Source organism: Phaseolus vulgaris, chromosome 8, assembly GCF_051622355.1.
Source record: "Phaseolus vulgaris cultivar YP4 chromosome 8, ASM5162235v1, whole genome shotgun sequence".
Classification (NCBI taxonomy): domain Eukaryota; kingdom Viridiplantae; phylum Streptophyta; class Magnoliopsida; order Fabales; family Fabaceae; genus Phaseolus; species Phaseolus vulgaris.
Genome location: NC_143505.1, coordinates 43923205 through 43937838, shown reverse-complemented (window position 1 = coordinate 43937838; position 14634 = coordinate 43923205). Strand labels below are relative to the sequence as shown.

The 14634-nt window shown below is 40.8% G+C and overlaps 1 protein-coding gene across 3 annotated transcripts; it reads left to right on the top strand.

The window, feature by feature from the left end:
- Nucleotides 1-2002: 2002 nt before the first annotated feature.
- LOC150025592 (uncharacterized) lies at nucleotides 2003-14433 on the top strand. 3 transcript variants are annotated; one of them, XR_016515225.1, is made up of 3 exons: nucleotides 2003-2315; nucleotides 10954-11378; nucleotides 12030-14433. XR_016515225.1 is itself a non-coding variant. In XM_090294648.1 (3 exons), the coding sequence occupies exons 2-3, from the start codon at nucleotides 10674-10676 to the stop codon at nucleotides 12036-12038; spliced, it is 714 nt and encodes a 237-aa protein (XP_090150774.1). In that variant the 5' UTR covers nucleotides 2004-2315; nucleotides 3191-10673; the 3' UTR covers nucleotides 12039-14433. The 3 variants fall into 3 exon arrangements, 2 of the variants coding, with proteins under 2 accessions (XP_090150773.1, XP_090150774.1); XM_090294648.1 differs by having other exon boundaries at nucleotides 2004-2315; nucleotides 3191-11378; XM_090294647.1 differs by having other exon boundaries at nucleotides 3191-14433.
- The last annotated feature ends 201 nt before the right edge of the window (nucleotides 14434-14634 follow it).

The following is a 14634-nucleotide window of genomic DNA, read 5'->3' as shown; positions in this document are numbered from 1 at the left end:
CCAAAATGCCTAAATCATTACCACCATGAAATTTCTTCACACAAAAAAAAAGTTTAAGATTCTATTCAACCCCTATTTAATAACTATTTGTTCCAAAACCATAATTTTACCATTTATAAATGCAAATTTGTGTGGGTCCAAACAACTCTTAGTACATAATTTGGGTAAAAAGATCATTAAATAATTTCTTATTAGTAGATCTTTGGGTTCCTTTCTCGGATTCCCACTTGATGAAGCAATATGATAAACTTTACTAGACAATGAAATGTATGTATGATTATGAGTTTTATTGTATGTTTTCCCTTTGTATCCAATCTCGAATTTATGATGTGGTCTCATTGATTTTCTCACTAGAAAATCCATATATTTCCCATTTATGGCATATCGGGATAAAACCTTTATCAGGGAAGCATTTTGAGATAGTTAGACCATACAGGGTGTTGTTATCTTCATCTCTTTCAGGTATTTTTCCAATACTTTCATTTTTCAGAACCATTTTCTTTTTCAATTTTTCAAAACTTGTGTTTAAAGTATTAAGTTTTTGTTTTAGATCCATGTTCTCCTTGCTCAATTTTTGTTTTCCTTAGCATTCTTGCAGGTAGCATTAATTGTCCCGTGACAAAGCAAGTCATAATTGAATTGTGACACTTGGATTGCTACATTTTTTAATTAGAAAGAGTTATATCTTGATTATTAACTATAGTTTTCAGCCTGGTGGTAAGTGTTCGATTCAACAATAGGTATCAATGTCAAAGTCACAAGTTTAATTCTCAGTGGGGAAATTGCTAAGGGGGAGATTGTTGCAGGCACATATTTATATTGATTCTTGATTGATGATTGATATTATCATTTTATTCTCAAAGTTTGAAACTATTCATGATTTTGATTCTTAGATTTGATAGAAAAGTACTTCTAAGCATATGACATAAATGATAATGTTTAACATATTTAAATGCTAATAATAGATTTGAAATATTAATTGACATATATGAAATATTTGATAATGCTAGGCAAAAACTTAATGACTCTTTATAATGAGAAGTGTACAATTCAGATACATCAACTCGTCTTCTAACATGATTGATACTCCAAAGGAATCAATGGTTGTTGCTCATCATTAAGCATTAAGTATACTATCAAAACAAATACAACTTAAATTTCAAAGAAAAAATGCATTCATAAATAACAATAACTCAAGCAATCTAACATTAGGCTTTGTTTTAGTTGTCTTGATTTATCTTTTTCCTTTTGTAATGATGAAGGGTCCAAGAACAAAATAATTTCAATTGGTTAAAATTATTTTTAATTGATTAATTTTTTTTTTTCAATTGATTAAAAAAGTTTTCAAATGGTTAATTTATTTTTTTGGAAATTTGCAGTTTTTCAATTGGTTAAAACTGTTTTCAACTTATTATAATTTTCTTTACTAGAAAGCTATAGTTTTTTAATTGATTGAAACTATTTTCAATTGGTTAAAATTTTCTTACTAGAAAGGTGCAGTTTTTCTATAAGTTGTTTTGTAAATCAATTGATTGAAAATCCTAAAATGTTTTAGATTTTTCTGTAATGTGTTTCATCTATGAAAAATTATATTTTAATATGTAAGATATACGATTTTTTCAGTATAAACACTTTCCTTTTAAGAAAAATAATTTATGAAACAAACTAAGTGTTTTAAGTAAAATCAACCGATTGTTTTAATTTTTAACCGATTGATCTCCTTGACAATACCCTATTTTTGTTTTAAAACAATTTATGTTTTAAACCTGTAAAAGGGTGAGTTTGTTTTCTGAAAAAGGTTATGAGAATCTATCTATACTATAAATAGAGGCCTCTTGGGAAGCTTTTTATATGTGTCAACACACGGTAAATCCAACAAAAATAAATCAAAATTGGATTTAACTAAAAGTGAAAGTGAAATCTGACGCACTATGAGGAACACACGTATCTTTTTTTTTTTTTAAAAATTTACTCTACCTTTTTATCTCACCCGTCCCAACTCTCTCTCAACTTTCTTATTTTTTCTTTCACCCTCTCTCATCACTCTTTTCTTTTTCGCTATTTTGAAACCCTTTCATAGCTCGTCCTCTCTCACGTTGCCCTTTCTTCTTTTACTCTCTTTTATCACAACCACCTATACTTTCATAACTTCCTTCTTTGTGAAAATGAAGGCATCGTATCTTCAACCATCGTATCCTCAACCACGCCAACGGAAGATATTGGCCTTTTTTGGTACGCTTGGAAAAGCAAAACTGAGGCATCTGTTGATTCTTCTCCCCAAATCGTGTTACATCTTTTCCATGGTTTTGTTCGTGGTAATATACTTATGATTTGAAATTGGTTTTTTTTAAGGTTAATGTTTGATTTTAATCCTTTACTAATTAGGGTTTATGAGTATTTATGGGTTTAACTTTTAATCGGCTATTTATCTGTATTTCAAAGTCTTTCTCTCAAAGATATATGCTTTTAAAGCTTAATTTTTATTTTTAATCGTTTTAGAAGTCATCAGTTAATTTTTGTGTTTAATCGTTTTCAGAGTCATTAGGGTTCTAAGTATTTGAAAATATTTTTGGTTTGGTTTTGTTGTATGTTTTTTTTTACACTGTTCTGCTTGCCTTATTTTAGTATTTGTGGTTTTAATGTTTTTATAGACTTATTGTTTATTTTTAATCGTTTTAGGAGTCATCAACTAATTTTTGTGTTTAATTGTGTTTAAAGTTAGTGGGGTTTTGAGTAATTCAAAATATTTTTGGTTTGATTTTGTTGTATTTTTTTTACACTGTTATGCTTGCCTTATGTCAATATTCGTGATTATTTTCCAAAACCGTGTTACTTTTTTTCTATGTTTTGTTTTCAAAGTCTTTAAGATTTTGAGTATTTCAAAATATTTTTGATTTGGTTTTGTTGTATGTTCTTTTTCTGACATTGTTTTGCTTGTCTTATGTTAGTATTCGTAGGTCTTTTTCCCAAATTGTGTTACATCTTTTCTATGTTTTTGTTCTTTGAACAATTTTTCCTTTTCCTTTAAGCGTTTCCTGATTCATGATGTTAACTTCTTTCATGTTTTGGTATTTAACAATTTCAAAATTCAAACTTGGTTCTTTTTCTGACATTGCTTAGGTTATGTTAGTACTAATAGCTATTTTCAAATTTGAAATCACAAAGTCATATGTTATTTTTGTTGAATAAGGTGCTTTGATGTCTCCAAATCCAAGTGAAATGCATGAAGATTCTTGCTATTGGTTGTGTGTTGTACCGACCAGTCCTCGGACCGGGGTGTTGACCGAAGTCCTGGTGGGCCCCCGAAGGCTGGGTCCACTAGGAAGCTGGGAGGACGAGTCAGAGTCTCGGGAAGCTCGCGAGTGAGGGTAGCCGAGGAGGGGGCAACATCAAGGCGCGGGGCGTGGAGGCCTCGGACCTCGACAACCCAACTCCTAAAGCTGAGCCGAAAAAGGTGGTTTCCAAGCCACATTCTAGCACTCAGTAAGGGAGAAGTCAAAGCCACAGAGGGTCCATGCATGGGGTGTGGACGAGGCGGTAGGGTGCGCCACAATCAAAGAGCCCCTGGGGAAGAGTGGTAAGGGTCACGTCCCAGGGGTGATCTGCATGCATGACACATGAATAAGGTAGGACACTCTCAGGGCGGATGGCCCAGAGATTGGGTGCATGAGTTGGCACCCAAGTGGTCATCCCGCGGGGGTTGCACTTCAGTAAGGGAGTTTTACGGACTAGATGGCCCTAAGAATGGGTGATAGTGTCGCTAAAACACACCTACGGTAAGTCTAAGTCACAGTTAGCGAAAGGGGCAAAAACACTAAAGAGTATATAAAGGGTAATAACCACCATAATAAGGTATGCAATTCTAATGTGAAAAGACACACAGTTACACAAAGCTCTTAGAGTTCTAGAGTTTTTGGTGTTTCTTTGCTCGGTGTTTGACTTGAGCGTCAAAGTGCAAACGGCCGCGAGGATGCCCTTTGTCTCTTTGTTTTCAGGTGATTTCGTCATTGGAAAGGCACGTAAGGAGGAGGGATTCTTGGACGCGCGATTGTCGTAGACGCACGAAGACGCTATAGGTCAACCGGCGAGAACATTTGGAGCCCACCGTGGGGCACGATCTAAAACGACTGTCCCAACTGCAAGAACTGAGAAAGATCCACCAAGATTCATCAAGAATTGATCAAGATGAGGAATACGAGGCAAGGATCCGCTGCGCCAATCGGGGGAGAAGGTCTTACCCTGCAAAAAGTTATGGAGATGATGTAGGGCCTTCAAGAAGCGATGGCAACATCAATAGCTGATCAAGAACGCATCCAGATTGATCTGGCTGCGTCGCGAGCGAGAAACGAAGAGCTACACCGAACCAATGAAGGGTTGTGGCGTGATTTGCGAAACCAGGCAAGGGATCGTGAAACAGAGGAACAAGAATGTGTGACTCCTCCCAAGGAGTTTCCCATGCCTTTCTCGCAGACGATTATGGATGCTGTGATACCAGCTACGTTTGTGGGACCGAAAGCCACGTTCACCAAGATGGAGGATCTAGAGCCCCATCTCACAGCTTTCCACACGCAGATGATGCTGGTTGGTGGTTCTGATGCAGTAAGGTGTAAGTTGTTCATGAGCACGCTGGTAGGGACGACGATGGATTGGTTCATCAGCCCCCCAGAATGGCCACGTGACGTCGTTCGCACAATTGTCGAAATTGATCAGGGAGCAGTACATTGCGAATCGCGCCCCCCCACCCAACTCTTACGATCTCTTAGATGTAAGACAATACCAGGGTGAGTCGCTGAATGAGTTTTTTAACCGTTTTGGGGCGCAGGTGGTGAAGCTTAACACCAAGGATGAAACAATGATGGTTCACGCGTTCAGAAAGGAGTCGCCCCAAAACCTTCGTTGAGATAAGGCGTCGAGCGGTGGCTCTCATCGCAGTTGAAGGGGAGATGAATGAGAAGTGTGCGCGTGTTGTTCCCACGCGCCCATGAGTGCCGGTGCATGCACAACCAATAAGAGTGCATGAGGCTACAACAGAGAAGAGGAGCCCCGCGAAGAAGCAACCCTACGAGCCTAGGAAGCCTCAGACCAGGGGGCGCGCAAGGGAGAATAAGCCTTTGAGGCATAATTTTGTGGTAGAATTGAAGGATTTGATAGCTGTGCCCAACATAGGAGAGAGGTTGAAGATGCCGCCCAAGACTGAAAAGAAGCTGGGACCTCACAAGGAGGCTTGGTGCGAGTTTCACCAAGCATTTGGTCATCCCATACGCAATTGCTTAGCGTTAGGACACCAGTTGGACGAGCTGGTGAAGAGTGGGTTCCTAAACGACTACCTGGCGGAGCCACAGAGGACTGAGACCTCAGCAGCATCAGGTGAGGACCAAGGGCACGAGATGCCCATACATGGATAGATCCACACCTTCTCAGGGGTTTCTTAGGTGGAGGATGCACTGCTTCTTAGCGCAAGAGGTATGCACGATCGGTGATGTCAGTAGAGGCACAAGCGGTGGATGACGTGCTCAACGTCGACCTTACTTTCACGAAGGCCGATCTTCGAGACGTCGTTCCTCATGATAACGACCCTGTGGTGTTTCTGTTGTAACCGCGGGAAGGAAGGTGCACCGAGTGCTAGTAGACCAAGGCAGCTCGGCGGATGTGATGTTTTGGTCCACCTTTAATAAGCTGCAGCTGTCTCCCGATCAGCTGAGGCCTTACACTGGATGCTTGTATGGCTTCGCGGGAGACCAGGTGGAGGTGCAGGGGCATTTGGAGCTAAGGACCACCTTTACGGATGGCTTTGCATCCCGCACGGAGAACATAAGGTACTTGGTGGTTAATGCTTCCTCCGCCTATAATATTTTGTTGGGGAGACCAACTTTGAATAGGCTAAGGGCGGTAGCATCAACACGCCATATGAAGATGAAGTTGCTGGACTTGAGTGGGAAGATGATAACCATCATGTCGGACTAGCAAGAGGCTAAGAGGTGCTATGAGAACAACCTCAAGAGCAAGAGGGGGGTGTTCATGGTTACCGAGCACCCACCTAGCAGAGACGGAGACGCCCGCGTAGGGGTCTCCTATGAAGAAAGCGCTCGAGAGAGGCGACCCGAGCCAGCAGGGGATATCGTGGAGAGACAGATCGGGGGCAGAACATTCAAGCTTGGTAAGTTGTTGAACCAAGCTGAGCAAGATCAAGTTGCTGGGGTGATAGCACGACACTTGGATGCTTTTGCATAGTCCGCCTCAGACATGCCAGGCATAGACCCAGATTACCTGTGTCACCGCCTCACCATGGACCCCAAGGCCAGACTCGTCCGCTAGAGAAGAAGGAAGTTCAACGAAGAGAGGCGGCAGGTCATCAAGGAAGAAACAAAGAAATTGCTGAGTGCCAACCACATAAGGGAGATCCAATACCCTGAATGGTTGGAAAATGTGGTCTTAGTAAAGAAGGCCAATGGGAAGTGGAGAATGTGCGTGGACTTCACCGACCTCAACAAGGCATGCCCGAAGGATTCGTACCCCTTACCAAGCATCGACGCCTTGGTGGACAACGCCTTAGGCTGCAAGATGCTTAGCTTCTTACACGCTTTCTTTGGGTATAACCAGATTAAGATGCACCCAGAGACGAGTGCAAGACAACGTTTATGACCGAGACGTCTTGTTAATACTACACGGTGATGCCCTTCAGGCTGAAGAATGCGGGCGCTACCTACCAGAGGCTGATGGATAGGGTCCTTGCACCCATGATAGGCAGGAATGTGTAGGCCTACATGGATGACATTGTGGTGACCTTGCAGGCGAGGGGTCAACATGTGTCTGATCTGGAAAAGCTATTTGCGACAATAACTAAGTACCGTTTGAAGCTAAACCCTAAGAAGTGCGTGTTCGGGGTCGAGGCAGGAAAGTTCTTGGGTTTCCTACTCATCGAGCGTGGGATAGAGGCGAACCCAGCGAAGTGTGCGGCAATCCTTGCCATGAGGAGCCCGACCTCGGTGAAGGAGGTGCAGCAGTTGACAGGGCGGATGGCCGCCCTGTCCAGGTTTGTATCAGCTGAAGGGGACAAGGGTCACCCCTACTTCCAGTGTTTAAGGAGGAATAACTGGTTCGTGTGGACTGAAGAGTGCGAGAAGGCATTCCTTAAGTTAAAGGAGTATCTAGCTACCCCTCCCGTGTTGTGCAAGTCACAGTTGGGTACGCCGATCCATTGTACTTCGCTGTGATGGAGCAGGCAATTAGTTTGGTCCTCGTCCAAGAGCAGGACCAAGTACAGAAACCAATATACTTTGTGAGCAAAGTATTGCAAGGGCCGGAGGTGAGATACCAAGCCCTAGAGAAGGTGGCCCTGGCTGTGGTGTTTAGGCTTCGTCATTACTTCCAAAGTTTCACAGTGGTGGTGATGACAAACTTGCCTATCTGAAAGGTGTTGCAGAAGCCGGACGTGGCAGGAAGGATGGTACGTTAGGCAGTGGAGCTCTCGAAGTTTGATATTCAGTATGAACCCCGAGGCCTCATCAAAGGCCAGGTGTATGCGGATTTTGTGGTAGAGCTCTCCCCGACAGATGCACAACAAGAGGAGGAGGCCAACTTCAGATGGGTGCTCTCAGTGGATGGGTCATCCAACCTACAAGGCAATAGAGCTGGCGTGATCTTGGAAGGACCGAACGGGCTATTGATTGAGTAGGCCCTAAGGTTCACTTTCAAGGCAGCAACAATCAAACGGAGTATGATGCCCTCATAGTCGGGATGCTCTTAGCCAAAGAAATGGGAGCGCATAACTTATTGGCAAAGAGCGATTCCCTTTTAGTCACAGGTCAGGTGACCGGGGAATATCAAGCCAAAGATCCACAGATGGCCGTGTACTTAGGATACGTCCAGATCTTAAAGGGCTCATTTGCAGTGTTCAAGCTAGTGCATGTCCCAAGATAGCAGAACACCCGAGTTGACTTGCTGGCCAAGCTCGCCAGTTCGGGCAATGGGGGAAGCCAGAGGACGGTCATACAGGAAACCCTCAAGGCACCGCGAATTTTTGTTACTGATAACAGGGTGGGCATTCATTAGGTCAGTACGACTAGTGGAAGGGCGAGGAGTCATTGATCATTGACTCAAGAGACGTTGGGAAGGCCTAGTGTAAGCGCTTACCCGACCTTGGAGGGGGAGCCAATGCAGATATGCATAGTTGAGGAGGGGGACATGGATGACACCCTATAGGGGCTATCTAGCTGATGGGGTGCTTCCATTGGAGCCCGCTGAAGCCAAGAAGATAAAGAGGAACTCCGCCAAATACACCCTCGTTGATGGGAAGCTGTTCAGACATGGGTTCACCCACCCGATTTTGGTGTGTGTGAGTGGAGACCAGTGTACACGAATAATGGCAGAACTCCACGAGGGGATTAGTGGTAGCCACATTGGAGGTCGGTCCTTGGCATCGAAGGCCGTTCGTGCAGGCTATTACTGGCCAACAATGAGAGAAGATTATACAAGGTACGCCCAACAGTGCAAGCAGTGTCAACAACACGTCGACTGGCACAAGGCGCCACCAGAAGAGCTAAGGTTGATTTACAGCCCATGGCCGTTTCACACATGGGGAATCGACATTCTGGGGCCCTTTCCTTTGGCGGTAAGGCAGATGAAGTACCTTGTAGTGGCCATAGAGTACTTCACGAAGTGGATAGAGGCTGAGCCAGTAGCGCAAATCACATCTCACAAGATCCAACACTTCGTGTGGAAGAATATAGTGTATCATTTTGGCTTACCGAGGTGTCTAGTTTCTGACAATGGCACATAGTTTGTGAGCCAACAATTGGGCAAGTTATGCACAGAGGTTGGAATAAAGCAGGTGTTCGCATCAGTTGAGCCCCCCTAGACAAATGAGCAGGTTGGGCCTGCCAACAGAGTCCTAATTAGAGGTCTGAAGAGAAGGCTTGAGAAGGCCAAGGGGACCTGGGCAGAGGAGGTTCCTAGAATAGTGTGGGCTTACCACACCACGCCTCAGTCTACCACCAGAGAGACACCCTTCAGTTTGGTGTACGGATCGGACGCAATGATTTCGGCAGAGATCCAGGAGAGCTCGCCACGATTTCAGAACTTCGTGGCTGAGGTGTCCATCGAAGAGAGAAAGGTGAACCTGAATCTATTGGATGAGGTCAGAGAGGAGGCAAGAATTAAAGCTGAAGCGTTAAAGAGAAGGGTGGAGTACAAGCACAACTCGAAGCTAAGGTCTCAGCAGTTCCAGATTGTCGACCTAGTAATGCGCAAGGCCCACCCATATCAGCTAGAGAACAAGCTGTCCCCCAAGTGGACTGCTCTTTCAGGGTGACGGAGGTCCTGGGAAACGGAGGCGCAATTCCTCGTACCTAGAATGCGATCGATCTCAAGTTTTATTTCAGTTGAACTCTAGCATTGTACACAATTTAAGAGGACGCTCCTTTTCCCTTTTAAGGGATTTTTAACGAGGTCACCTAATAAAATTACAATTGAAGTATGTGCTGAACCAAGTGGTGTTCAAGCTTTGAAGAATCCAAACCCTTTGAAGGATGATGAAGACTGGCTGTGCTTGCTGTTGCTGAGTTGTCCTTTAGATAGGATCTGGGGTAGATTTAATGTGTAATCCACTCTTGATTGAATCCAAAGCATAAGCACTCTCAATCTTTTTAAAAGAAAAGTGTTTTTCAAGCTAAGTGAAAAACAACCTGTTGTTTTGTCGAAACAACCGATTGTTTTATACTTAGGTGTTTTTAGAAAAGGTTGAAAACTGTTTTTATGGTTGACTTGCTCTCAAAACCAAAACAACCGATTGATTCGAGGAAACAACCGATTGTTTGTTTTGGTACCATAACAGAAAAATGGTTTGTGCTTTGATTGAGCATTAAATGATTTTCCAACTGTTTACGCTCCAGTTTTTAATGCTTTGACCAATCTTTAAATGCAATTAATAGTTTGTTAAGATTTGATAACAAACAACAACTTTGTTTTACAAATAGAAAAACAGATTTGAGTTTTTCAGAGATTTTTTTGAACAGATTTTGAAAGAGTTGAGATTGCTTAGAGATTGAGATTGATCAAAGTGTGTGAGATAGGATTTTCTCTTGTATTGATTTCAGATTTCATTATGTAACAAGTGTAATCCTTTTATTTGTTGAAAGAAACATTGTGTGTTTGCTGAGAAGTGTTGTGTGTTCTTGAGGGGATCAAGATCAACATTCTTAGTGTTGGTGTGTTGACCAAGAGAAGTGTGTGTCTTGAGGGGATCAAGGTCACTTCCTTGGTTGTGGTGTAAGTGATCTAGGTTTGATTGCTTAGTGGAATTCCTTAGTGGTTTATGAGAAGACTGGATGTAGCTCTGGGTTTAGAGTGAACCAATATAAACATCTGTGTGCATTCTCTCTATCCTTAATCTCTTTAAATTCAGTTTTAATATTTGCAAACTGGTATAAACAACCGATTGTTTCTGCGAACAACCGATTGTTTTTCTGGTGTTGTTGTTTTTGCTTTGTGTTTTGGCAAACTGAATTTCTTGTCATTTGTTTCTCGAAGTATTTTCATTCTTGGCTTAAAAGTTTGCGAAAACCCTCTTTAAACAATTCACCCCCCTCTAGTTTAAAGCCATCCATTCTAATAATTGACATCAAGAGCTTGGTTCTTGAAAGTTATTCAAGTTTATCCTAAAAACTGTTTTTCAAATGGCTGATAGACTACCTTTTGGGGAAGGTGCTTCAATCAACAGACCACCTCTGATTTTTTGTTTGAACTACCAATTTTGGAAAGTGAGAATGAAAATCTTTGTGGAATCACTTGACAAAGGAATTTGGGATGCAGTTGAAAATGGTCCTTTTGTCCCAAAGTTTGAAAAAGATGGATCTTCCATTGAAAATCCTTGGTCTCAATGGACTGATTCAGAAAGCAAGAAGGCCAAATTTGATTGCATTGCTAAAAACATAATAACCTCTGCTTTGAATTCAGATGACAAGCATGTAAGGAGTATAACCTTAAAAGCTTCCAAGCACAAAGGCAAACAAGAATCCAACGATGATAGTGATGAAGAAAACCTTAGCTTGCTATCCAGAAAATTTAGCAAATTCTTGAAGAGAAACCGCAACAAGGACAACAACAAAGATAGGTATGGAAACAAGAAATCTAATGATTTTAATTCCAATAACTATACTTGTTTTGGTTGTGGTGAGCAAGGTCACATAAAGGCAGATTGCCCAAACAAAAGCAAGGAGAAAAAGCCTAGCTACAAGGAAAAGAAGAGCAAGACAAAGAGAGCCTACACAACTTGGGATGAAAATGAAGTATCATCATTAAGATCTTCATCAAGTGAAGATGAGAAAGCAAACATCTGTTTGATTGCTGAAGATGATGATGAATCTTGCAGCTCAAGTAAAGTAAGTTCTTGTGCTTCTTTAAATGAACAGAATTATAGTGAATTGCTTGAAGCTTTTCAAGAAACTCACAATGAAGCTAATCGATTGGTGCTTTCAAATAACTGATTGAAAGAACTTAACAACTGGCTGGAAAAGAGAGAAAAATCACTTGAAGATGAGATTGAAAAATCTAAAAATGATTTCAAAAATCTAGAAACAAATATAAAAAATTCTTCTTGCAAGTGTGACACTCTCATTTGCGAAAATTGTGAAAACCTTGAGAAGAAAATGCATTATCTTGTTGATACTGTGGACAAGCTCTCGAAAGGGAAATCTAACTTTGAGAATGTCTTGGCATCTCAAAGCTGTGTTTTTGGAAAGGCTGGTTTAGGCTTTAATCCACAAAACAAACAAGACACGTTTTCAAATTTGTTTTCAAGAAAGCCAGTAAAACAACCGATTGTTAAGTCGAAACAACCGGTTGTTACATGCTTTTATTGCATGAAAAAGGGCCATTCAGTTAGATTCTGCAAAATAAGAAAGTTTTCTGTTCCCAGGGGCTTCATGAAATGGATTCCTAAAGGATGTGAGGTTCCAAATGAAAAAAGAAATCAATTGGACCCACATTTGTGAAGGGGCCAAATCTTATTGCTTGAACTCATGCTTGTGTAGGAATTCTAAAGAAGTGTGAAGGACTGAGTCATCTAATCAAGTTCTTGGAAGAAAAAGACCAACATTGAAGTTGAATCAATGTTCTGCATCTGTCTAAAGGCCCTCAACAGTTAAAAGAGGCTTCTTGATCACAAAGCACATGACTCATTGAAAGAACAACATAAAGGATAAGACCTTCCTTTTCTTTGTTCTTAATTTCTGTGTTTAAGTTCTTTTTCATGTTAAATGCCTTCTTTAAGATGTTTAATTTCATCTGCTTTGAATTCTTTCTGCTCATAGTTAAAATTCAAAATCAGTTTTAACTGCTACAGAAAAAACAACCGATTGTTTCCTCGAAACAACTGATTGTTTTGAGTCTGACAGCACTGTGAAGAAATCAATTTAATTTCTTTTTTGAATTTATATCTGTTGCAGATCAAATTAAAGAAAGAATCCTTGGTCAATGAACCTGTGTTGAAAGATGATTACGCTCAGAAGGAAGTTACAACAGTCATAAAGGAATATATTCCACAATCTTGAAAATTTAAGAGCTTTTATGACTAGTCAAAGATCACATGTGAAGACCATGTGATTTTCTGCTTTTTCTAACGTTTTTCAGTGCAGGGCATGGTCAATTCTTCTCTTTCTGAAAATCTGGTACCCACTCATGTCATTGAATGCTTTTTGATTCTATAATTGCTATAAAATCTGTTGCAGTTGATCTCTTCCACAAGAACAACCAATTGCAACATCTCTTGCAACATCTCTTGCATTTCTTGTGTGAGCTTCTCTCTGTTTCTTCTCTGCCAATCATGGACTCAACTCCTCCCACCTCAAGAAGAGTCAAATCCAGAGCAGTAAGGTCTGGAGGAAGGCTGGAAGGATGGTTTTCTGGTGATAATGATCTAATTGAGAGGTATAGGTTTGAGACTAGCACCAAAGTGATACACAACCCCAAGGTTGTTTGCTTTGATTGGCTGAAAAGCCAAAAGTTGGAAAATGTCAGAAGGCTCCTCAAAGATCAATCCCTCAGAAAGTTCTTGGAGATGAAGGGGGACATCTACCCAGATTTGATAAGAGTTTTCTACACAAATCTCAAGTTTGAGGGAAACAACCTTGTTTCTCATGTAAAAGGTGTAGACATAGAGATCACACATGATGTGTGGAATGCAGTAGCTGGTCTTAAGTACTCTGGCCTCAGAATCAACAAGGGGAACCTTGGAGTAGTGGAGGATTTCAACAAAGTCCAATACTGCAAGAATTGTTTGAAGAACCAAAATGCTCAAGTTAGGACTTGTTCGGTTGGTGGCTTAAGGCTTGATGAAAGGTTGCTAGCCCTCATTGTGACTTGGATTCTAACTCCAAGGGGGAGCAATCATTCTGTTCTTAAAGAGGAGGACCTGGTGTACATCTTCTGCATTATGAAGAAGATCAAAATAAATTGGATCCACATCATGAAAGAGCACATGCAAAAGGCAATGAGGTTAAGTGACTATCACTATCCATATACTGTTTTGGTTTCTAAATTTCTTCTCTATTTTGAAGTGAACCTGCAATCATTCTGTTCTTAAAGAGGAGGACCTGGTGTACATCTTCTGCATTATGAAGAAGATCAAAATAAATTGGATCCACATCATGAAAGAGCACATGCAAAAGGCAATGAGGTTAAGTGACTATCACTATCCATATGCTGTTTTGGTTTCTAAATTTCTTCTCTATTTTGAAGTGAACTTAGAGGATGAAACATTTGAGTTGGTCAAGTCAACTCAAGAGTTGAACAATGGATCTCTCAGTAAAATGGGATTCACTAAAGTAGGTGGCAAATGGATTAGCAAAGATGGTGATCTTGGTGCCTCATCAAGTGCTGTTGCTGATCTTGAAGAAGGTGAACATGCTGATGATATGGATTTTCAACATGAAGATCAACCTGAAGCAAATCAAGATGTTGGACCAAGTACTGGTGCTGAAAATCTAGAAGAAAGAATGCTAACCATGTCTTCTTTTGAGAGATACATGGTCAATAGGCTTGATGGCTTTGCGGAGAACCAAAGGAATCTCCATGATCTATGTGTAAGCAACTTCCAGAGCATTGATAACAGGTTCAAAAACATGGATGCATGCTTCATGACCTTAGATGAACAGATTGAGGTAGTTCAGAACCAGATCTTTGATCTTCAATACGTTGATGATGAGTAAAGAGGAAAAACAATCGGTTGATGTATCGAAACAACCAATTGTTTTTGATGTTTGTATCAGTTTCTCTTGTTTTTTGCTTCTGCTTTTTAAATATGATGTATTAAGAACAATTATCTTTTTCATATCTTCTTTTTGTCTATTTGTGAAGACAAATAGGGGGAGAATTATGCTATTTTAATTTTTTGCAAAACAGTTTGTATGGGTGAAACCTTATAGGTTTTTGCTTTTATATTGTTTGTCCTTTTTTGCTCTGATATTATGTTCTGAAGTTCTGTTTTTATCTTTGTGCTAACCAAATATCAGAAGTTCTATGCTTTGCTTAAAACTGTATCTTGCAGGAACTGCTTCAGATTCAATCAGAAATAACACAAGCATCAGGGATTTGTCTTCATCAAATAAGGGGAGATTGTTGAACCAAGTGGTGTTCAAG

Coding starts and splice junctions, on each gene's coding strand:
- LOC150025592 (XM_090294647.1), top strand. CDS start 10,674: ATGGCTGATAGACTACCTTTTGGGGAAGGTGCTTCAATCAACAGACCA.